The following is a 21,843-nucleotide window of genomic DNA, read 5'->3' as shown; positions in this document are numbered from 1 at the left end:
AGAGAGCTTGGAGGAGGAGCTGGGGTTGTCCCTTCTCTAAAAGCCCCTGCCTTCTCCCTTTCTCCTTCCTTCTGAGGGAACCCATGCTCGTTCACTACTTCAACAGCACAGCTAGTGGTTGACCCCTGGACTTTTCGAAGACAAAGATCTAACCAGCATTGCCCAATAGGAAGGGTGCCAAAAATGGTCACTGTCTTCTCTTAGTGATATCTGCACTTTGAATCTTTTGAAAATTTGCTGCTTCTTCTCAAGATTCACTTAAAATTCCAAATGAGATTTTTTGTTTCAGGAGTAGTTCTTTGATCTACATTCACCTTTGGAATAAACCATACCTACCAGGATCCTAATGGTGGGAGTGGGGGGGTGCAAAAGAGAGGCTGGTAAGAGCAGTTCTTAGCGAGGGACAGTTCGGGACCTCCAGGGGAAGGATGAGCAGGCGTTGGGAGAGGGGCAGCATCCCCTTTACCCTGAGCAGTCTCTGGACTCAGTGAATTGAAATCAACAGCTAAACACCTTGCTCAGCTCAACTTTGCAAAAACGCCTGGAGGCTTTTAATGGACATGTTAATTTTAGCCAGTGAGACAAAGCACGCTTTTAAAGAGCGATTATTGTTTCCTTTGACATTTTTCTGATTCGATATTCATCTTAGTAATATTTGTCCACTTGAAGATCAGAAGGAAGTGGTTTAGTGTTTAGCACTCAGATCATCACAGGGGATTCTATTCTTTCATTTGCACTCGCCTGACTGTCTGCCATCTACCCAACCACCCATCAAATCATCCATCCATCCACCCACCCATCTATATACATCTAACCAACCAACCAATGACAGCCAGCCAGCCAACTAACCGCCAACCAACAAGCCAAACAAACAACCAATGACAGCCAGCCAGCCAACCAACCAGCCAACCAAACAAACAAACAACCAATGACAGACAGACAGCCAACCAAACAAACAAGCAAGCAAACAAACTTCTTTCTGAATGCCAGGCATCCCGTTGTTCTGAGCACTACAAGCAGATTTTATTTTTGCTCATTGATGTGATATCCTGACAGATTTTGATCAAACGTTTGTTTAATGCTACCTTCATAGCTTAGATGGGTTTAAATAACTAGCATTCTCTTTCTCTTTAAGTTTTGATATTTTTGAATAGGATGCAAAGAAAGACTAGATGGAAAAGTCTACAGGTTTGGGTACCAGAAGAAATAAATGTCTTGATTTGTATTGCACACACCTCTTTCCTATTATAAGTGACTTGAGGATAGAAGTTGAACCTATGTTTTTAATGTGTTACCTCAAACACAGCAGTTGGCACATGGCAGCTATTAACCAAATGTCTGTTCAAGGAATTCTTACTGGGAGGCGAAAGGTCTAGATCTGAGCTCCACCATTAGTACCATCTCCTATGATCCTTGGCACTTGGTCTTCTGGGTCTTGAGGCACAGGATGAGTGGCCTCAGCTCTTACTGCAGCACTTGCCTCCTGAGTCAGAGACTGATGGCCTATGGTGTTTGTTTAGTTTGTCTGTACAGCTATACACCTTTTTCAAGGACAAGGGCTCATATACACTGGAGTCGCCCCATGCTACTCACAAGTCTTCTCTTGTCCCCATATGGTGCTAACTTGGGACCTCAGAGCAGTATCTCAGCATGGCAGCAACCTCAAGGGACACTCCTTGGGAGCCATGGCTGCTCTTGGAGGAGCCCAGGGATCTCTCTTAACTTCCTTGAGTGCACTGACTCCAAGAGCTAACTTAAAGTCTGCCATTGTCCTATGATCCAGAGCAAGATGGTGTCCAGTGAGAACCGAGGGCATGCTGGGAACTGACTCAATTCGATGTAAGTGATTTCTCATTACTGAAGTCCGGAAATACGTTGTTTTGTCCTCTACAGACAGTAACCTTCCCCTAATAAAGTGTGTCTGACATTACACTTTATTGGTGTGGTTACAAAAAGAATGTTGTAGACTTAGAAAAACATAATAATTTAAAGAATGACACATTTCAGCAGAGAAATAAAGTAATGGAGTGCTTTGAAAAGAAGTGAAACCATAGGAAGCCATTATCTCACTGGGATAAACACTGTACAGAATTCTTACAAAAAAAGGGGAGTTGAGCTTTAGGATGAGTGTGTGTGTGTGTGTGTGTACAGATAGAAAAGTGATCCTTCTGACTTATTAATTTATTTTTGAGACAGGGTCTCTCTATGTAGTCCTGGCTATCCTGGAACTTGCCATATAGACCAGGCTGGCCTTGAGTTCAGAGATCAGCCTGCCTTTGCCTCCTGGGTGTTGGGATTAAATGCATGTGCCATGGCACCGGCCTTTCTCTGACTTTTGACATACACGTGTGATGATCCCTATTGAATGCAGCCATTGGCACTACACTTTGGCCCAAGATACTTCTTGGAAACCTTATTCCTTAGAACTTACATTAACATGTTTATTCCTTAGTAGCCACTGTGCTAAGGATGTAAAATCAGTGACAGTTTCACCAAACTCTAGATGCCATGTTCCTACTAGAACCCTTGAGTCAAATGTTTCTGTTACAGTGAAGGATTCAGCAGTACTCCCTAAGACACACTGTCCCAGTCGGGTGGGGGCTTCAGAGGGCTTTGTTGTCTCTGCATTAACCTCCATGCATTCCCTTAGGATGTGCTTCTCCAGTCCCTCACTGTTGCGTTGACCCAACCATCAAGTTTCCATTGCCACTTCATTACTGTAATTTTGTTACTGTTACGAATCATAATGTAAACATCTGTGTTTGCTGATCATCTCAAGTGACCCCTGTGAAACTGTCACTCCACCCCCTTTCTCACACATAACACACTTCTGAAGTTTATTTATTTATTGTTTCAAAAATCTACCCCGCCACAAACACAAGAGTAGCTATTCTTACCTACCAGTCACAGGATGAGATCAGCCACAAGCTGGGGTTCCTAGATTCCCTGATACCAAGTGCTGCAATGTTGTTTAGCGGATGTTTTTCCATCTCAGCCAGAGGACGTGGGAGAGATGGGAGACAGCCAGACTAGAATGGGTGAGCCGGTGGGGCCAGGGTGTGTTACTCTGCTCTTGGTACAGGAGAGGACGGTCCTTCAAGTGAGGTAAACGCTGTTCATGGCAGTGGCGGATGGCAAGCTCCTGGAAGCTACTCAGTAGACTGAATATGAAGAGCTCCTTGGTGACTTACAGCTAAATGTTCACTCCAGCTTCCGTGAGACTTTGCATCCACACAGAGGCTTCACTACTGAATGGATGCCACTTAAAACCATGGACTCAGTCTGTGGATCCAGTTCTTATAGGATCCAAGTTCATTTCATTTGTAAATATATTCAGTGGAGAGCAAGACTGATTGGCTGTTTTGATTAAAACAGGGTTAGAATAAATGCTGGATTTAAGCAAGTTTTAGATGGGTGCATCACTGCAAAGAGTTTTATATTTGTGATTCTACATTTACCACTAATACTATGAGAGAGAGAAGGGAAAGAGAGGAGAGGAAGGGAGTGGAGGGAAGAGGAGAGGAGAGGGGAGGAAGGGAGAGGAGAGGACAAGATGGGAGAGGAGAGGAGGGGAGTAAGTTGCTGCATGCATGTAAATATTTCCAAGGTGGTTTTTAGCAGTGTACAATTACCAGTATTTTCCCCTCTAGCACTGCGCTGTGGACACTGGCGATGTGTGTGCACTGTGGATATTACTGTTGTAGTGTGGAGCCAGAAAAGATAGCTTTGCAGTAGAGCTTGAGGATGGCACCAGGCCAGTGCCCTGAAAAATGGCAAGCATGTCACAGCTAACAGCTGGATGCAGAAATATTTCTCTTTAATTTGGATGGATAAAATTTTTTTCACAGCAGGGCACTCTCACAAGAGTACAACATCAAAGAGGGAGGGTCTGCCCAGTCAGACATCAGCTGGCTCCAGGGTGGGGCTGAATGAATGAACTGTCAGGACTTTTCCAGCATGCATGCTTCTGCCAAGTGAGAAGTTAAAGGTTCAGTGACTTGTTCACATCACAGACAAAGTCCTGATAATGGCAGCCGATTCCCCAAAGCCCTGCTCTGCTCAGCAGACAGGGATGTCTGAGGAAGACTGCAGATTGATGGGTGGCAGGCTACCACTGTCCTCAGAGATAAGGGAGAGTCATCAAATGCTGGAGGTTGTCAGGGGATCCCTAGTGTCCCGTCCTAATCCTCAGAATCACCATCTCCTCTGCTAAGTGACACTTAGCAGCAACTGACCCATAGTGTGACCAAAATACCCATTTACATCTCCTCTCACAGCCGGGTCTCTGGTGAAGACTTTGCCACCACTGGTGTTTTACAGTTCATCGACACTTTTCAACTGTTTTTCTGATTACCATATTTCAGTCTTGACTTATATGTTAGTATTATCTGCAAGCTCAACATAAACCTGTAATGATTTTCTAATATTTCTGGGATGTGATGAATGCGGATTGACAAAGTACAGTATATAGCTTTCTCCCGGCATTACTGAAAATACAGCCACTGTGTGTATAATCATTACTCATTTACTTTATGGGGGCATTTATAACTTGACCTTTGAAGTCTTGTCTCCAAATCTTAGCATTCCAGACATTCCAGAATATTCCAAAACAAAGCGGGGAGGCGTGTTACCCATTAGAAGCAACAACAATAAAAGTCAATTGTAACGGAGGAAGTGTGTTGGGGGGAAGATCACAATAAAAACACAGAATTACAAATTTGAGAAAAAATAAAACTGAGCACAAACAGTGTGAGCACACTAGCTGGTACTTAATGTACACTTGTGCTGTGGAATAGGCTTCCTCATCCTTCTGCCTTCTTTTTTTTTCCCTAATGTCACTGGCCATTCTGGCACGCTGCCAATGGAAGGAGAGTGGTTTTACACAGCACTGGGGATTTATGTCTTCATCTATTGCATGGTTTCTGGTTGTGTAAATTTTACTAACAGATTAAGTAATTTTCACTAAATTGACATTTGCTCTGAAAATAGGGATTTGTTTGATGAATGGCGTTATTAATCATTGTGAACATAGTTATGACCCTCATTTGGAAAACTTTAGATGCTTTTAAAGAAAAAGCCCCGCTGTTTTCCCCTGATAGGACAAGTGGGATATGATTTAAAAAAAAAAAAGCAACAACACAGCGGCCTTCTACCAACCATAAGGTTGCGGATGAGTCACGCATCGTTCTTAGCACAAGATTGTTTTTGTACCTTCTAAAAATGTTATTGTTGGTATGGATGTGTGTGTGTGTATACATGTGTATACTTGCATGTGCATGCACAATCACAATTGTGTGTGAATGCAGATGCGTGCATGTCACAGAACTTGTGAAGGCCAGAGGACAACTTCCAAGTTTATTATCTCTAAAACTGAACGATATCCCCAGCCCCCCTCATGGATGAGATTTAAGAATCAAATTAGCATGGTAGAGACTAAAATGCCATAAGATTTATGACTTGGTGACTGACTGTGTTCCTCTTTCTCTATGGAGGGGAAGGTGTCTTCTCTCATTTCAGAGGAGTGGGCTGACTTTCCTTATCTGGAATGTGTGGAGCCAGAAATTGTTGAGATCTCAGGATCTTTTGGATTTGGGAAGTGTTACATTGGTTTCCTCGTGGAGCAACCCTAATCCAACATCCACAATTTAAAGTGCCCTAAAATCCATAACGTTTTCAAGCATTCACATAATATTAAAAAGTTTCATATTTTGGAACTGTTGTGGATTTTTAATTTTCAGGTGATGGGTGTTCAATCTGTATGACTCTGTAACCTCTCTTCTCAAACCTTGATCTGGCTCCATTAGAGAGAGGGCTCAGTAGTTAAGAATGCTTAACACACAAACATGAGAACCCCATCATCCGTGTTACAAGCCGAGACTAGACTCAGCAGTCCTGTGGTTACCTGGAACCCCAGAACTGATGGGCAGAGACCTTGCTCATTTGGACTTTCTGACTTCCTCTCTAACCAAAACAGTATGAGTTGTGGGTTCAGGGAGAGACCCTTTCTCAAAGAATAATGCTGAGAATAGTGGAGGAGGGTCTCTAGTAACGGCCCTTGGCTCCCAGTCTACACACTCTCCCACACTTAAGTGTGTGTACCTTAATGAGAGGGTTCAGGGAGGGAGAGCATGAACAAACACACAGGAGACTAGGAGCCACACTTGGGGGTTCCTGGTGTCTTCCTTGGCGTGGAGAACTATGCCAAATCCTTATGCATTTGAGGCTCTGAGCTGGAACTCACACATGTCCCTGCTCCCAGGTACGTTTGATCATATACAGATTGCTGCTTGAGTAAAGTGAGTTCATGGAAATATAAAATACTGCTCAGGGGCTTTCTGTGATCAATATATCAGTGATCACTTATCCTGCCTTGTAGCTGATGTACAGGGAGGGAGATATTGGACTCCCAAAGCCACCACTAATTAAAATACTTGTGATCAATACCTGTTAGTTTCAAGTATGTCCCAGGAATGTTCTTAAAGATGTGGGTGTCTGTGTGAATGGCAAGGTATCCTGTCAAGCTTAAAATAATTAAATTTGGGAATACAAACTACAGGCCTGGAGACAAATTTGTATACTGTTTTCTAGACTGTAGTTACTTTAGTGCAGCATTGTCATATGTACTTTTATTTTGTACGTTGAAAATTATAAGTATGGGTGTTATGTCTACAAGTAGACATAACCATGTGCTTGCAATGTCCACCAGAAGAGGGCATCAGATTACCTGGGCCTAAAGTTAAAGACAGTTGTGAGCTACCATGAGGGTACCGGGAATGGAACTTGTGTACTGCAAAACCAGCCAGTGCTCTTAACTGCTGAGACATCTCTCCAGCCTCCTATACCTTTACTTTTAAATAGTCTCACCTGAAAGATAAAATATAAACAACTATTTGACTTTTATACCCCATTTGACATCCTAAGTCATCTCCTCATTCTTTTTAGTATATGAAAAGTGTGTATAGTTAAAATTTTAAAACCACGAAATACATTTATGCTTTCAATGAGTGTGTGATCTGATCATCTTGGGAGTAATGCATCTGTATATGCTAATACAGATATTATCTTAATTTTTTTAACCCAAGTTCTCACACATGCTAGACAGAGCATTCTATCACTGAGCTAGACATCAGCCTGCTACACATATATTATGGCCACGATTCACTAGCAGATCATTAAATTTTGCCTGGGTAGACATTTCCCATCAACTATAATGCTGGTCTAAGGATACCTAATGTTCCCTGAGTGGTCCCTGGGTGCTAAGCCTTTGCACATACTTCCTCATTTGATTTTCATCTTGGTCCCTAGAGTAGGGACCTTATTAGCACCCTCCCTCCACCCCATTTCTCAGATTTTTTGAGGTTGAACAACTAACTACCCAATGTCACATCATGATGGAGCCATGACTGTAACTCACATGGTAAGGACACCCCAGGCACACCCCTGTGATCACCCCTAACTACACAGACTCATACAATACATACTTTCACCTGTGATACCTAAGAGTTCCTCTGCCAACTGTATGTTGAAAGTAAAACCTACTTTTCAGTAAAGGTGTCCTCTCCATCAGCTGTGAAGAGATTGATAACAAACGCTCACAGGTGTCCCCAGAGCACCCCTCGCCCCTTCTCCCGCCCACACTCTAATCACCACAGAAAATTCACCTGCAGTTCAGAGTGTCTGAGACGCTGTCTTCAAAGAGATGGTCTTCAGAGCCCGAGTTCCAGCCAGGTTCTTTGTATTTAGGAACAATTTCTTCCGAACCCTTGAATAAGATCCACGGTCTTCATGAAGCTGTGCTTCTGGTCAGTCAGAGACTGACTTGGATGCTTGAGTTGGATGCTTGCGTATAAAATGTTCCCTCACCTCAGCTGCTTGGGCAAAGCTGAAAGAGACTCAACAACCAAATGCCAGGGCCCAGGGCCTCCTCAGGGAAGGGAAGAGACAAGGTTGGGGACAAGGATATAGAGTTGAGAATGTCTCTCCACACTGTGAAAACTGGTTAATCCCACAGTCCAACTCCAGGGACTACCTTTATTCCTTATTCGGACAAAACTGCGGCACTGGGGTATTGCAAGGAATGAATTCACTATTTGTAATTCAGGTTTCTTTAATTCAAAGCTACTGGACCTCTTCAGTGCACTCTCAGAATTAAAAAAAAAATGGAGGCAGCCCCCACTCAGGAAAGGAGAGGAGGTGAACTGTCAGGTGGTCTGCCACTGTCCAGCCCTCTCACAGGGAGTGCTTAAATCACTACCTTTTGGGACTTTCCTTTTGTCTCAGCTGACCATGTTGGGACAGATGGGCACTGAGTTTCCTGTGCTCTAGATTTACCATTTTAAGAATCCTTTTAAGTGTTTTAGCAGAATTGCTTACTCTTCCTGCAGGCCTTATCCTCCACAGGAAATGGTCTCCTTGTGGTTTTCCATATAGTGTTCCATCCCCAACCCCCAGTCAATACAGGACTTCTCCAGATACCTCAGGAATGGTCTCAGGGAGCAGTGCTGTTGCTTCCAATAAGCTATCCTTCTTCAGCCAGGACATTGGTACTGCTTTTAACATTTCTCCGAACCTCCCTGACTCCCTCTCTCCCTCCCTCCCTCTGTTCTTCCCTCCCTCCCTCCCTCCCTTCCTTTCTTCCTTCCTAAGGACTTGTAGCTCAGGCTGACCCTGTAGTGCACCTGCCTCCAACTCCCAAGTTCTGTGCTTACAGGCTCACACGTACCACAGTGCTCAAGACTTCATTGAATTAATCACAAGGTATTCTATCTTAAAAAGATACTTAAAACCTGTGCTGATAAAACACGTGTGTGTGCGTGTGTGCACGTGTGCATGTGTGCATCCGTGCGTGCGTGTGTGTGTGTGTGTGTGTGTGTGTGTGTGTGTGTGTGTGTGTATGTAGGAATTTTCTCCCTTACTCTGGAAGGACAAGGCTTCTGGGCAGTACCAGAGTGACGGATATTTGCAGCATTTTTGGGCTGTTACTTCAAGGTTCTGGTAAAGTCATGGCACTGATTCCCCTGTAGCTGTGGTTGCCAGTAAGTGCTAATGGAGGCCCAACGGGTAGGTAAATTACTGGGAGCATTGGTGAAGTCAGTGTCCCATGAGCCAGTAAGATGTTCTAGGGATTGGGAAGCCTGGAGGGGGACACTTTTCCTCAGCAAGATTGGGGACCTGCTTTGCAATTTTCCAAGAGAAGTTGAAAATCAAATTAGTCCACATTTTAAAAAATTTAAACACTTGGTAAGCAAAATGAAGTTGTGAGTGGCTCATTTGCCCATCTTGCTTTACCCTGTTCATTCAGATTTCTCGTCACTAGAAGTCCAATGCGCTATCCATTGCGCCACAGAGCCACATTTCATTCAGATTTCTATCGTTCAGAAGGTGGTGTCTTCCTATTAGTGATAAAATGGATCCATTTCTGGTTTGACTGCCCCTATGCTCTGCATTGTAGTTATCCCCGCTGGTGGCATTCACGAGTGGCTAAGCTGTAGTCAAGCTACTTACTGTTACCAGCAATCATTATAGTCCAACAGTGGCATGCATCTTCCTCCTAGGAAAACATAAGCGTAGAAGAGAATGGCTCTTCCGATACCAGGAAGGTGACACTGTGCCTTTCTTATGGAGGTTTGGAGTGAGAGAACTTGTGTGATCTTTATTGTAGCCACATGCGTGGTATTACAGCTGGTATTGTGGAATCGAAAACTTAAAATCCCCATTAAAAGTAAGAATTAGCTCTGCCATTACTCATTTTGCTATTTCTGTTGATACAAGATAGAAGAGATGCACAGGTCAGAAGCAATCGTTTTAAAATAGCAGCAGCAATCACAAAGGAAATCAGAGTCGATAATTTAGAGATATGTATTACAGGCGTCTTCCCAGGGCGTGCACACAATGCAGACACATATTACAAGCTTCTTCCCAGGAGGGTGCACTGATGAACTCCTAACCTCCTGCAACAGGCAGCCCCTTTGTCTTAGCAACACACACACACACACACACACACACACACACACACACACACACACACACGCGCGCTGAAAGCACAAGGAAACAAAGGCACAGGTTTCTATGTCCTATTTCTATTTTTCTTCTTTCTTTGATCAGAAAGCAAAGTAGAATCTTGGGTTGGAGCAGAGTGGGAGTCAGTGCTCAGCCAATGGGAGTCCTTGGGTTTAATCTCTAGTGTGAAAACAAAGGAAAAAAGGGGAAAGAGAAAAAAGAGTCATTGTGCAGATATCACTTATGTACCAAAACACTGACCAGGAGTCAACACTTTGCCATATTTGTTTCAAGAAACGAAGTCTTTGACGTGTAATGTCATTGTTTCCCTCCAGCGTCTAAGCTTCTGAAGGTCCCTCTCTGAGGAGTGTGTCAGGGATAATTTTCATGTAGCACTTTGGAGCTGGCTGTGTATATGTACATATGCTTGCTATACATTACAGTAGGTACCGCCATAACATGCATGACTTAGAGAGTTATTTTGTATGTTTTAGCAATTGGTAGCATAATGGATTGCCACTGGCTTTTCTCAGTCTACATTATGTTTTTAATATTTATCTCCTAATCTAATTCATTAATTTTAAATGTGTTAAACAAATGCTTTTCTAGTAGATAAGACAACTGACTCTTCCAATGATAAGATATTTCCATTATTTCAAATTCTTTTTAAAAATTTATTTATTTTCATTTTATGTGCATTAGTGTTTTGCCAAGGATGTCAGGTCCCCGGGAGCTGGACTTACAAACAGTTGTAAGCAGTCATGTAGGTACTCAGAATTGAACCTGGGTCCTCTGGAAGAGTAGTCAGTGCTCTTAACCACTGAACCATCTCTGTAGCCCCCTCTAATTCTTTGTTGAATGCCTTTGAAACCATCTCCTGAATTCAGCAGAATTTCAATGGGGGTAATTCTCTAGATGTGAAATTGCTAAACCATAGGAAACAACCATCCCCATATTTATTGAGATATTGTCAAGTGTCCTCCAATGTGGCTGTGCTGTAGTACTCTTCACTTGGCAGTAGGGGAACTGGCTTTTACATAACAAATACTAAATGAGCCATTCTACAGTTCAGAGTCTCCATTACAGAATTTACCCCCACCCACCTCTGACCAGGTGTCCTGTGTTTCTTTTCTTGCAGTTCCCCTACCTTGAGAGTTATCTGCTTCACTTTAGAAAAGAACAGGGAAAATATTGAAATGCTGTTCATTTTCATTCAGAATAAAGGGCTCCTTTTCTGGCAAGATTGTGCTGCGGTGGTTGTTTTTTGCAGAATGAATCTTTTTCCTAATCTAAAGTTAACACTCAAGCCTCTATGCTCTCCCATTGAATGAATAAACAACTTCTGACCTTTCCAACGTTTTCACAGGTCCTAGGGGAGTTGTCTAAACACTTGGAGCATTTAAAAAATTTCCCCTGCTTATTTAAAATCTTTTGAAAGATAGATAATACAAGCCAGTAATTCTGGGTCTTGGCATAGTTCGTCTCCCAAATTCTTTGTGTTTGGGGTGCCTATCAGGTATCCATCTCAAAATTTCATGGTAATGTCCTGCAAATATGGGTGTCAGTTCAGCCTTTGAGAACAATTTCCTGTATTTACAGCTGTAGCTGCAGGCCGTTGATGCATCTCGTTGGGCATCCCTTTAGCTTCTTTCTGCCTAGAAGAGGATGGCTGCAGTCTGGGAGATAGCTACACACAGATTTTGTTTAACCAAGCTCTTAAATGTTACCAAAGCTAACTGACCATAGTGAATAACAAAACACACATTTGTTGCCCCATCTCTTGGAGATGTCTTTAGTCTCTGTTTAGCACTCAACACTTGCACACCCCTCTTCCGGTTTTATGCTCTTTGTGCTAAGGAAAAAACATAGGCATCAGAATTTTCTGACTCATTTTGGCTCTTACAAGAAAGGCTGCATTTAAATGTTGGCTCTTAACAGCACAGACCACAAAGAGCTCAGGGCTGTCTTGAGACAAGTGCAAAAGCCCTGAGTTCTGGGATCCCAGTAGCCACGGAGGAGATACTGGTCATATCAGTGTAGTAAGCCCCTTTAAGGGACCCCACATGTGCTGTACAACCCGAAATGTATACAATTTGTGAAGGACCCACCCCTACCCCAGGTGTCGGGCACAGAGGTATAGTTATATCCATATTTTAAGGTTTGCACTGGCAACAGCTTAGATAATACCTTAGAGATCCTATAAAGATGGGTCAAGGGGCTCTTGCCCCATTTCCAGCAGGAAAGGAAGTTAGCTAGGGTGCTTACAGTGGAGAGGGAGAGTTAAATGCCCCTAAGAGCCGTTAGGAAGGAGATGTGCTTGGGTCTGGTGGTAGCCGTGCTTCGAAGCTCGAGAGCAGAGCCAAGGCCAGATGAGTATTTTCCATACTAAGCATGCAGTTAGGAGACTGAAGAAAGTATGCAGCAGCATCACAGTTTCATGTGAAATATTGCAATCAGGGTTGACCAAAGCCTGGAAGGCTTGGCCTAGTACCGCGTGCTGTCTGTCCGTCCACAGGGTTAGTGTCCCTGGATGCTGAGGACCCTAAAGAGGACTGCTGTGCGCACTTCTTGGGGGTATTTTGTAGTAATTATTGCCAGCAGCCTCTATGCAAGTTGTCTTTGTGGGGAAAGGGAAAAAACCAATTTTATTCCTCTAATTATCAATAGTGGTGTCGCGGTGCAGGACAGTTTCGTTCTATCTCTCTGACTGGTGACAGTAGGCTTAGTGGCGAGATTTTTGAATGTTACTTGACTGACTGTCTTTAAAAAAAAGGAAAACAACAACAACAAACATATACAACAACAAAAACAGTCAATGTGATGTACTCTAAAGTGGTGTCTGTCTTTAGCTTGCTGCTCAGCAGATGCATCCACCGGGTAACATGTTTCCATTTTCTGTTGTTTTCCCAAAGCAAGGAATTGGAAAAGTATTTAGCCCCAACTGTAACCCAGTCCAGGGACATTTTCCTTCCTTTCAGCTTGAATTGATTATCAGCTGTGATCGTCTTGGTGTGGCTGTCAAGTCCTAAATTCACAGATGATTGTGTTTATTGGACTAATGTTTGCCTTTTATTGGGGAGCAATGGAGAGGCTGGGGGAGGAGACAATATCAGGAAAAGCAGGGAGAGTATTCAGTTGCTTTAAAATAATGGGTGAAAGTAAAAAAAAAAAAAGCCCAGGGTCCCTCAGAATAGAAACACTCATCTGAATTAGCATGAATGGTCACACAATGAGGTTTCCTCTGGAAGATTTATTCTGAATGTTTACTTGGATAAGAAAAGTGGGAGAGCTCAGAAAAAGAGGTGTGGTTTCTCAGGATGCTCTGCGGAACTGTCAGCAACTCTCAGGAGGCTGTGTTGACGCTATTCAAAATATACTTAATTTTCCCCTAGTTTGGTGACACAGAGTCTCTTACTGGAACCAGGAACTTGTCATATGGCAGGCTGATAGGCCATCAGGCCCCAGAGGTCTGCCTGCCTCTGCCTCTGCCTCCCCAGCGGTAGGATTACAAGCTTGCACTACTCTACCCAGCTTTTTGTGTGGGTGCTGGGGATTTAACTCAGGTCCTCACATTTCTGCAAGAAGCACATTACCAACTCAACTATCTCCCCAGACCCCCAAGGAGCTATTGAACTGCCTTGTGCTTCTGGCGACCTCAGTCTAGGGACACCTTAGAGAATCACTATTTGTTGGATATGTAACTGCCTCATCTCCCGTTCCTGGAACCAACGTGGTTTCTGGAGGAACTGTAGTGACTCTACTTTCAACACTCACAGTGTGGCTAGCCAAGTTGCTCGAATAAGGATTTTTTGGGGGTGGGGTGGGGTTGGTGTCCTGTGCTTATTGACAGGTTTGAAGAGGGTTTTCTTTTTTCTTTTTCCTATCCTGAAGAGTCTGCTAGGGTCGACCTAAGGCAATGATGATGAAAGTGACCTTGGTTGAGACATGTAAACTCCACAGGAGACAACTGTTTTGGGATGGCTCCTCCCTTAAGGGTTCCAGAGACCTACATCTCCTGGGAGGGGACAGTCCCTTTATTTCATTTTTCTACCAGTCCTCTACAGTCCTACAGCTTCCCAGCTGCCTTTTGCTGGGGGTCGCCCAGCTCTGTGGATGGACAGTGACTGCCTTCCTCGGATGCTTTGGAATAGTTGCATGATGGAGACCGAGGGCCTTTTATGTGCTTGTTCCAATCATGTCAGTGTGGCCTCTCTGTTCAGCTTGCTTTGTTTACCCAGCAGCTCATTATTTAAGACTAGCCTGTCAAAGTAGGTTAAATATTCTTTGGGAAATATGGTCACATCCTTGAGATACCACAACTATGTTTAATACAGAGAAGATTGGCTTGATAAGAGAAACGTGATCGACTTGCCTCACCAAAACATATTTTCCTGTTACCCTGGCTGAGTTTCCATCGCCATCAATAGGCACTAGCAAACCCCAGGACCGTAAATCTCTGCGCTGACGTGGAAAGACACCAAGGGAAACAGGGAAAATGATTGCTCATGATTCGTTCTAACTACTTGACCTTCTGACCTCTTCTCTAGATCTATGATCAAGATGGGACACTACAGCACTTTATTGATGGTGGGGAGCCTAGTAAGTCCAGCTGGATGAGGTATATCCGATGTGCAAGGCACTGTGGAGAACAGAATCTAACTGTAGTTCAGTACAGGTAAAGTATGTCTTGATTTACCGCTGGAGCCCTTTGGCTCGCACATACAAACTCAGGCTTGCTGCAAAGTGGTTGAAAGCATCCTGCAGAACTCTGGGTAGATTTGTTTTTTGTTTGCTGGGTTTCTGAAATGCCTTAGTTCCAGGGGTCAGTATTTCCTGGACACTCCGAAATAAAGGCACTAGCAGATGCCCTCTTTGACTCTGTACACAGGCTGAAGTTTACTCTATATCATGACTTGAATGTCCATACTGACGCAAATGAGGTTGGCAGCCCCACTGACCTGGGGTTAATCCGCCACCAGATGGGAACACACACACACACACACACACACACACACACACACACACACACACACACACACACACACACAGGTAAATGGAAGCTTGGGAACTCAGTTCCAGGTCTGTTCCTTTCAGTCTCCCTCAGTCTGCTTCTCAGAGAGTGAATAGGGTTCATTTGCACAGAGGTCTGGAAAACCCAAGAACTCAATCTTCCAAAACCAGCCATGCTCAGCAGCGGGACTGAGCCGTGGTGACCTTTCCTGCTCTCTCAAAAGGTTCCAGAGCATCTGGGTCTGGCGCTTTGATGATTTCAGCTGTGTTCCAGGTGATGTAGTTTAGTTATTTCAAGTAGAGAAAAGAAGCCCCACCCCCACCCAATGGGCAGAGCCCAAAGGATGACAGATCCAAGGAGAGATATCCTCACTTCCCAGAGTCACACAGGGATGGAGCACTAAGCCACCCCTCTCAATGCACCTGCTGCCCCCACCCCATTCCTAAGGAAGGCTGGAATCAAGATGAGAAGGCAGAAACAAACCAAACAGAAAAACAGCCCCACCGCTAAGCCTTCTTCTCAGAATCCCTCGAAAACACGTGCCTTATAAATATATGAGCTCAGTTATAAACAGCCGTGTTCCCTTCAGAGTCAGAAGCAACTGTTTAGCTTTATTGGGCACCACAGACACATCAAAGCGGAGAGCCTTGTGCTCTGCAACTTGGAGTTCTGCCTGGGGCTATTTATTTTCCTTTTTTTTTTTTAAAGTGAAGTCTTTTTAAATTTTTTTCTTTATATCTTAGAGGGTGCACAGATCTGGCTTGCTTGCTCTCTGAAGGTCTCTACTTCTAAAAAGAACATACTTGGGCAGTGTCTGACTCATTGCCTGGGTTCCCCAAACACTTTCATTAAGTAATGGCTTTCATGAAATAATGCAGGAGACTGGTAACGCCGGGGCAAACCTGGCAGTGCACACATTTGCCATCATGAATTTTCTAGGCAACCCCGAGCGAGCTCCACAGTTAGCAAAGGCTGCGCTTGTCCAGTCAGCCAGAGATAGTTTGGCCACTTCTATAATAATTGCCAAGGGAGCTCTTGAGGCAAGTTCTAAATTTGGGACAAGAAACCCCTTTGGGGAAAGGGGCATGAGTAAGCCATTACCTATCTGTCAATATTAAGTGGATTTTACAACTTTCCTTTCATGAGGGCGCTGAAGCTACGAGCTCTCTCTCAGCCGATCTGTTTTGGATTACGGCAGATCTTTATACAATGAGCTACAAAAACACAATTTAAAAAACTGGCATCCATCACTAGTGACCACGTCCAAAAGTAAGAAAATAGAAAAGTTGGACCCCGAAGAGCCAGCCTAATTTTTATTGTACATGAACGTCCTCTTCACAAAATGTCAGCTGGTTTAAATTCATTCTGTTATGATTTGTAATATCTAAATGGAATTTTCTTCAAAGCGCCCTTGATTGATTGACCCTTAGCTGAACGTTTTGTTTTTATTTTGAGGCTGACAATAATGTTTGTTGGCATGTGTTCTGCTTCAACTGCGTTGGGACGCCATGAAGCTATCTTTATGAGTCATCCAACCACAATACTAAATACATGTCAGCAAAGGAAATATTATCTGAAAAGGGGAAAACCCTTTGATGTGCTTCACCATGCAGGGATTTGTGCAAGCTTTGGAAGCTCTGGGTGCTTGTAAGGAATGGTGTACGCTTACACAGTTCCCCGTCTTTCGCCTACTCTGTGCCTCAGAAGACCACCCATTGCTCAAAAACAGTTCTGGTCTTTCAGCAGCGAAGTGTGTCATTTGGTTTTAGCACATTCATTTGCCGGGCGCTGTGTTTATACTAAAGGAAGGCAAACCCAGAGATGAAATGTTACAAGGGTGAGGTACAAAGTAGACTCAATTTTTCTCAAGTTAAGAGATGTCAGTGATTTATAACTCGCTTCCAATTTTGATTTTTTTAAATGCAGCAGTGGAAAAAATTAATAAAATATACAGCTCCTAGAGGTGCCAGGGCAGGAAGGGCAGCGAGGGCTGGACAAGTGGCTGGAGTTTTTGTCAGATATTCATAGAATGTTGGGGAAAAACGTTTTGCTTAGCTAGCAGTGCCCTCATGAGACAGAATGGCAGTAAGTAAGGAAAATAACAAGATAAATGAAATTTTTGCAGCTGTGAGTAAAATATTGAGAATCTGCACTTTTTTATTGATCTTTATGATCCTATTGCCAAGAGCCACTTTGTGGTGACAAAATATGTTGACAAGTGCATATCTCACTGCCATGAAAAATGTGGAGGAAGGTTCTCCTTGTCTGCAGTGTTCTACAAGGAACAAATTACACTGTTGCAGCCAATTCTTTACAGAAAGGCAAAATTTAAGGCCCACCAACCCTAAGCACTTTTATCTGGAACTTGAGGCTAATATTTGTAACAATCCTTCATTGAGGAAACCAGTCTCAACACCCTCATTCTAAAAACCTGCAGATTTTTCTCCATCATCCAGGGTGTAATCTTTCAGCCCAAGTAAAGTGCTCCTCTTGTATTTATTGAATTTCCATCCATTTTACACAAGAGGGCTTTTCTCTTCTCCTACATCAAACTTTAGGGAGGAAAAGGGGAGCAGATAGGAGGGGTTTTCGCTTTCTTGGTCCTTAAATCACTAAGTTGCTTTATTTTATTATGAATTTGGGAACTCCCAATGCCAAGGTTCCAGAATACACCCATCACTCTTTCTTCAAATAGTAAATTGTGTTAAATTTACCTAGGAAGTTGGGGCAGCACTCACTGCCTATGTAGTTTGCCACCAGGAAGAATTTTCTCTTTAGTGTGAGGCAGAATTTTTATTTTTTATAATTTTTTTCAATAAATATTTTAATAATAATTTTTTAGTAAAAAAAATCTGACTGTCTCCTGGGCCACATATCTGTCTCTTCAAGACCCTCTACGGAGGATACTGTGGAATTAAACTCTATGCTGTTTATTATACTGAGCTACAGGCTCTCCTCGGTTGCCTGGGATAATAAGGTGGGTGTAGATTTATTATAAACTGTTTAGGTGGAGCTGGGCAGAATGTTTTGGGGGCAATAAAAATGCAGTGGGACATATGAGCATTACATCTTACTAAGCTGGGTTTTCTTTTGTTTTAAATAGGTCGAATATATTCTACCGAGCCTGTATAGATATTCCCAGGGGTACCGAGCTTCTGGTGTGGTACAATGACAGCTATACGTCTTTCTTTGGGATCCCCTTACAATGCATTGCCCAGGATGAAAACTGTAAGAATCTACTTCAGTTCTGAATTCACACTAAAAATGTACCTGTTTCAAAGATGACTTTTTAAGAATGTTTTTGAAGCTTGTGAAATGTGGTTCATTGTGATACATAATGCAAACATGCACGGGACATTCTATCGCTGTTTCCTTTCTGGCTCTTTGCCTGTTCACACTTTCAAAGCCCTTGCCAGAGTTTTCAAGAATTGCTGACAAAAAAAATGTGAAGTCAGCTGGTCTCAACTGAGACTAGTGTCTGCCTCTCTGCTTGCCACTGTCAGAGGGAAAACACCAGAGTTTCTGCTCTGAAGGGAGGCGGTTTTTCTGGAGCCACACTCTAAACAAAAATAACAAAGAATATTGCTCAATGAGGAATATCACTTCTGCAGCCAATTAGGATAGTCACTAGAGTAAGGAGAGTAAAAGCTACAGGTATACAGCTGTGGAATTTGAGTCTTCCTAATTTACTTGCTTAAAACCACGTCTAGAGCCACAAAATTTTCTTCTGTCATTGTTATCCCTCCAACCATTACCTTTAAGATAGCAATAGACTATTTGAGCTGATGTGAACTTGCAGCAACTTCTACTTGAACTTATTGCACGTTCGGGCATCGATGCTTGGGAAACAGGTCAGGTGATATCCATATTTGGAACAGATTTAGGCAATCCCAGGGTGCGTCAGGAAGAACACTAGCTTCAATGATGCTGTATTTTCCTGTCGCTAAGCCGACTCATCTGTGAAATGATAATTTGATATGCTGCAAGAGAGAAACAGAGACAACAGATGGACAGACAGCTTAGTCTTGGAAGAAGTGGTCTTCTCCTACTTCCTTCTCCTTTCTCTGTCTGTCTGTCTGTCTGTCTGTCTCACACACTCATCCCACAAATGTCCTCAGCACTACCCATCACAGTGCTGATCTTGTCCTTGTTATCTTTAATTCCTTTGAGAAAAAGACAATTGATAAAGTGCACAGTGCTATCAACTTTTCTGTTTTACCCTAGTTTAAACCAAGCTCAAATGAAGACATGTATGTTGCCCTTCTCCTGACTCATGGAGTTTCCCCTGGAAATTGTTCTTTCTGCTGTGATACCTTTGTTAGAGGGGGCCTCTGTTTTCAGTGGAGGCAGCCTCTACTTTGGACACGGTTGTGAGGTTGGCAGTAGAGCAGACACAAGCATGGAGACCACTATGTTCTCCCTTCCTCAGGATGACACTGTGTCTGCTTCCCTCATGACAAGAACTAGAAGAACATCTGGCTAGTACCATGGGCTTTCTGTGTGCTAGAACCCTGACACAAACTCAGCTCCTTACATGTGGGGTATAAGCCAAAGGGTTTGGGAAATCCTGCAATGTCCTCCATTTCCTCCTTGAATTTCCACTCTGAAGACGCTGTTGTATGTTGAGCAGTGTGTAGGTGTAAGCACACAGAAGCCTAGATGTTCTCATGTACAGCTCATAGCTCAAAGAGTCATTAATTCCTATTTATGGATCACCTACTATGGGCTAGTCTTCGCTAGGTGCCGTAAATGCAGAAGGAAGAAATAATAAGGAAATCCTACCCTCATGGAGCTTATGTCTAGGGGCAAGGTGCTGTAAATAACTAATTAGATGTTTACATACCTCCCCAGGCAGTAGCATGTTGTGGAGCTAGGAAAGCAGAAAAAGGACAAGGGTGATAGGAGTTTGTGACTACAGATTTAGGGAATGACTTGAAGTGTCCCCATTGACAAGCTAGCCTTTGACTGAAGACTTAAGGAGGTGAGGGAATGAGTCACGTGTTACTCTACAGATGGGCATCACAGGCCTTTGAACCAAACCCCTAAGAGCCTCTTGATGGAAATGTCCCTTGCTCGTGGAAGAGCATCCCAGAAGTTGGCCTGGGTGTGGAGGAGTGACAGTCAGGTGTGGGTGGACGGAGGGGCATGTTCTGGTCCCCTTTAAGGACCCTGCCTTTTACTCTGTGAGCCAGGTGATGGGGCTGCAATGGAGTTTTGAGCAGTAGTGAGATGGTCTGGCTGAAGTTGTAATGGGATGGATTACTCTGTCTTTTGAGTGCAGGTTACACTGTGACGATGATGCAGAACTCAGGCGCTCTTATGGAAAGTAGGGGAAAAATGATGGTGGTATGGACCAACATGGAAGTGATGAGGTGGTGAGAAGTAATTAGACACTAGGCGTATTCAGGAAGCAAGGCCAGCATCATTTTCTAACATTTTAGTTACCCAGAAAAAGTTGCCAAGAATGACTGAGTCTTCTAGTCTAAGGGGTGACTATTTCCTGAATTTTGAGTTAGAAATGGAAAGTGTGGGATGACCACACAGGAATTGCCATGCCTACTTGGATCTCTAGAGTAAAAGTCATATGTTCATACATTGTTTTTACCTCACAAAGCTATTACATACATGGGGGTGACTGGGGCTGGAGATAGGGCATTTTGCTGTCCGTTTGCCATTCATAACCACTGGGCAGGTGGTCTGAGTACACCAAGTGGTATTCAGATTCAGAGCCATAGTGCCATTAACAATGTGACTTCTGGACCAGCTCACCGTTTGTTTTCAGCCCTTTCTCTGGCACTCCCTACTGTATGAAGCATTCTTGAGGATTCTGACTGGAGTATTAAGTGAACTCTGCCAGGGAACGTTATGCCATTTCGGTCCTGAAGTCACAACAGTGTGCAGTTAGTTTGCGGCTTCAGTAGGATAGCTAAATTGCCCCTTTTGGTTTCAGTTCGGAGTTCTTGGTAAGGACTGAGGGAAGTTTAAAGGGAATTAAGTCATTGGCTAAAAGGCTTACTGGTGGCAGTGCCTCTTTCCCCTGAGGGTGTTATGGGAACTTTATTTCTCTTCCTGTCTCAAAGTCATATATCTGTCATGCGATTGGCCACTCAAGAAGCCAGCAGCAGGCTTTGTCAGATAGTGAGGGGAGAAACATGACTTCAGTTCTGAGATAGAGTCCCATTCCATTAGATCACAGAGCAGCTGAACAGGGAGTGCTTTTCAATGAGGATTCCTTATTCTGTGCTAAGACAATATTCATGTGACTTAGACATGCAGATGTGTGAAGGGACATGGCAGGGAATTTAACAGATAGCCTTCCTCACCCTGAGTCATTTAAATCATCTCAACGGGTCAGCAATTCTAAGATGATTTTTTTTTACCTCACCTTGCTGGTCACAGAATAAATTAGGTTTCAAAAAGGAGCTCCTTGAGGGCAAAGACTCCCCAGTCAAATGCACCTCCTTATAGTGTTGAAGGCAAGGGCTGGGGAGATGCCTCGGCAGGTAACGGCACCCACCATGCCTGATGGATCTCTGCATTCAATCATAAGACCTACAAAATGGAAGGGGCGAAGCTGGCAGACAGATACACACATACACATGTACACACACACACACACACCCCCCAGTATGTGCTCACATGCGTGGACACACATACACACCACATACAGTTAAAGTAAGGGTACACTGGATAAGATGAGATCTGCCATCACAATTATAAGAGGAGATTAAAAATTATTTCAGACAGATTTCCCTTCTTTAATGAATTTGATACCGAACCAAGATATCCAAGGAAAATGTGATTTTAGTCAGTGAACAGTACTTATTAAGCAC

At 43.4% G+C, this 21,843-nt stretch overlaps 1 protein-coding gene and 1 long non-coding RNA gene across 3 annotated transcripts in view; one reads left to right on the top strand and one right to left on the bottom strand.

Moving 5' to 3' along the window:
• Positions 1 to 21,843, top strand: part of Prdm6 (PR/SET domain 6) — a 98,056-nt gene that overhangs the window by 53,647 nt on the left and 22,566 nt on the right. Inside the window, exons 3-4 of the mRNA XM_005069115.4 lie at positions 14,547 to 14,674; positions 18,114 to 18,238. Of these exons, the coding sequence (XP_005069172.1) occupies positions 14,547 to 14,674; positions 18,114 to 18,238 (253 nt within the window). The remainder of the gene's footprint in view (positions 1 to 14,546; positions 14,675 to 18,113; positions 18,239 to 21,843) is intronic.
• LOC110340732 lies at positions 3,801 to 8,575 on the bottom strand. 2 transcript variants are annotated; one of them, XR_002382531.2, is made up of 5 exons: positions 8,476 to 8,575; positions 7,662 to 7,921; positions 7,540 to 7,567; positions 6,725 to 6,864; positions 3,801 to 3,967 (listed from the first exon to the last, which is right to left on the bottom strand). It is a non-coding gene; the product is annotated as an uncharacterized LOC110340732 (long non-coding RNA). The 2 variants fall into 2 exon arrangements; XR_002382532.2 differs by lacking the exon at positions 7,540 to 7,567.

Source organism: Mesocricetus auratus, unplaced genomic scaffold (genome assembly GCF_017639785.1).
Source record: "Mesocricetus auratus isolate SY011 unplaced genomic scaffold, BCM_Maur_2.0 Super-Scaffold_6730, whole genome shotgun sequence".
Lineage (NCBI taxonomy): Eukaryota > Metazoa > Chordata > Mammalia > Rodentia > Cricetidae > Mesocricetus > Mesocricetus auratus.
The sequence above is the reverse complement of the archived record's forward strand: the minus strand, read 5'-3'. Positions and strand labels throughout refer to the sequence as shown.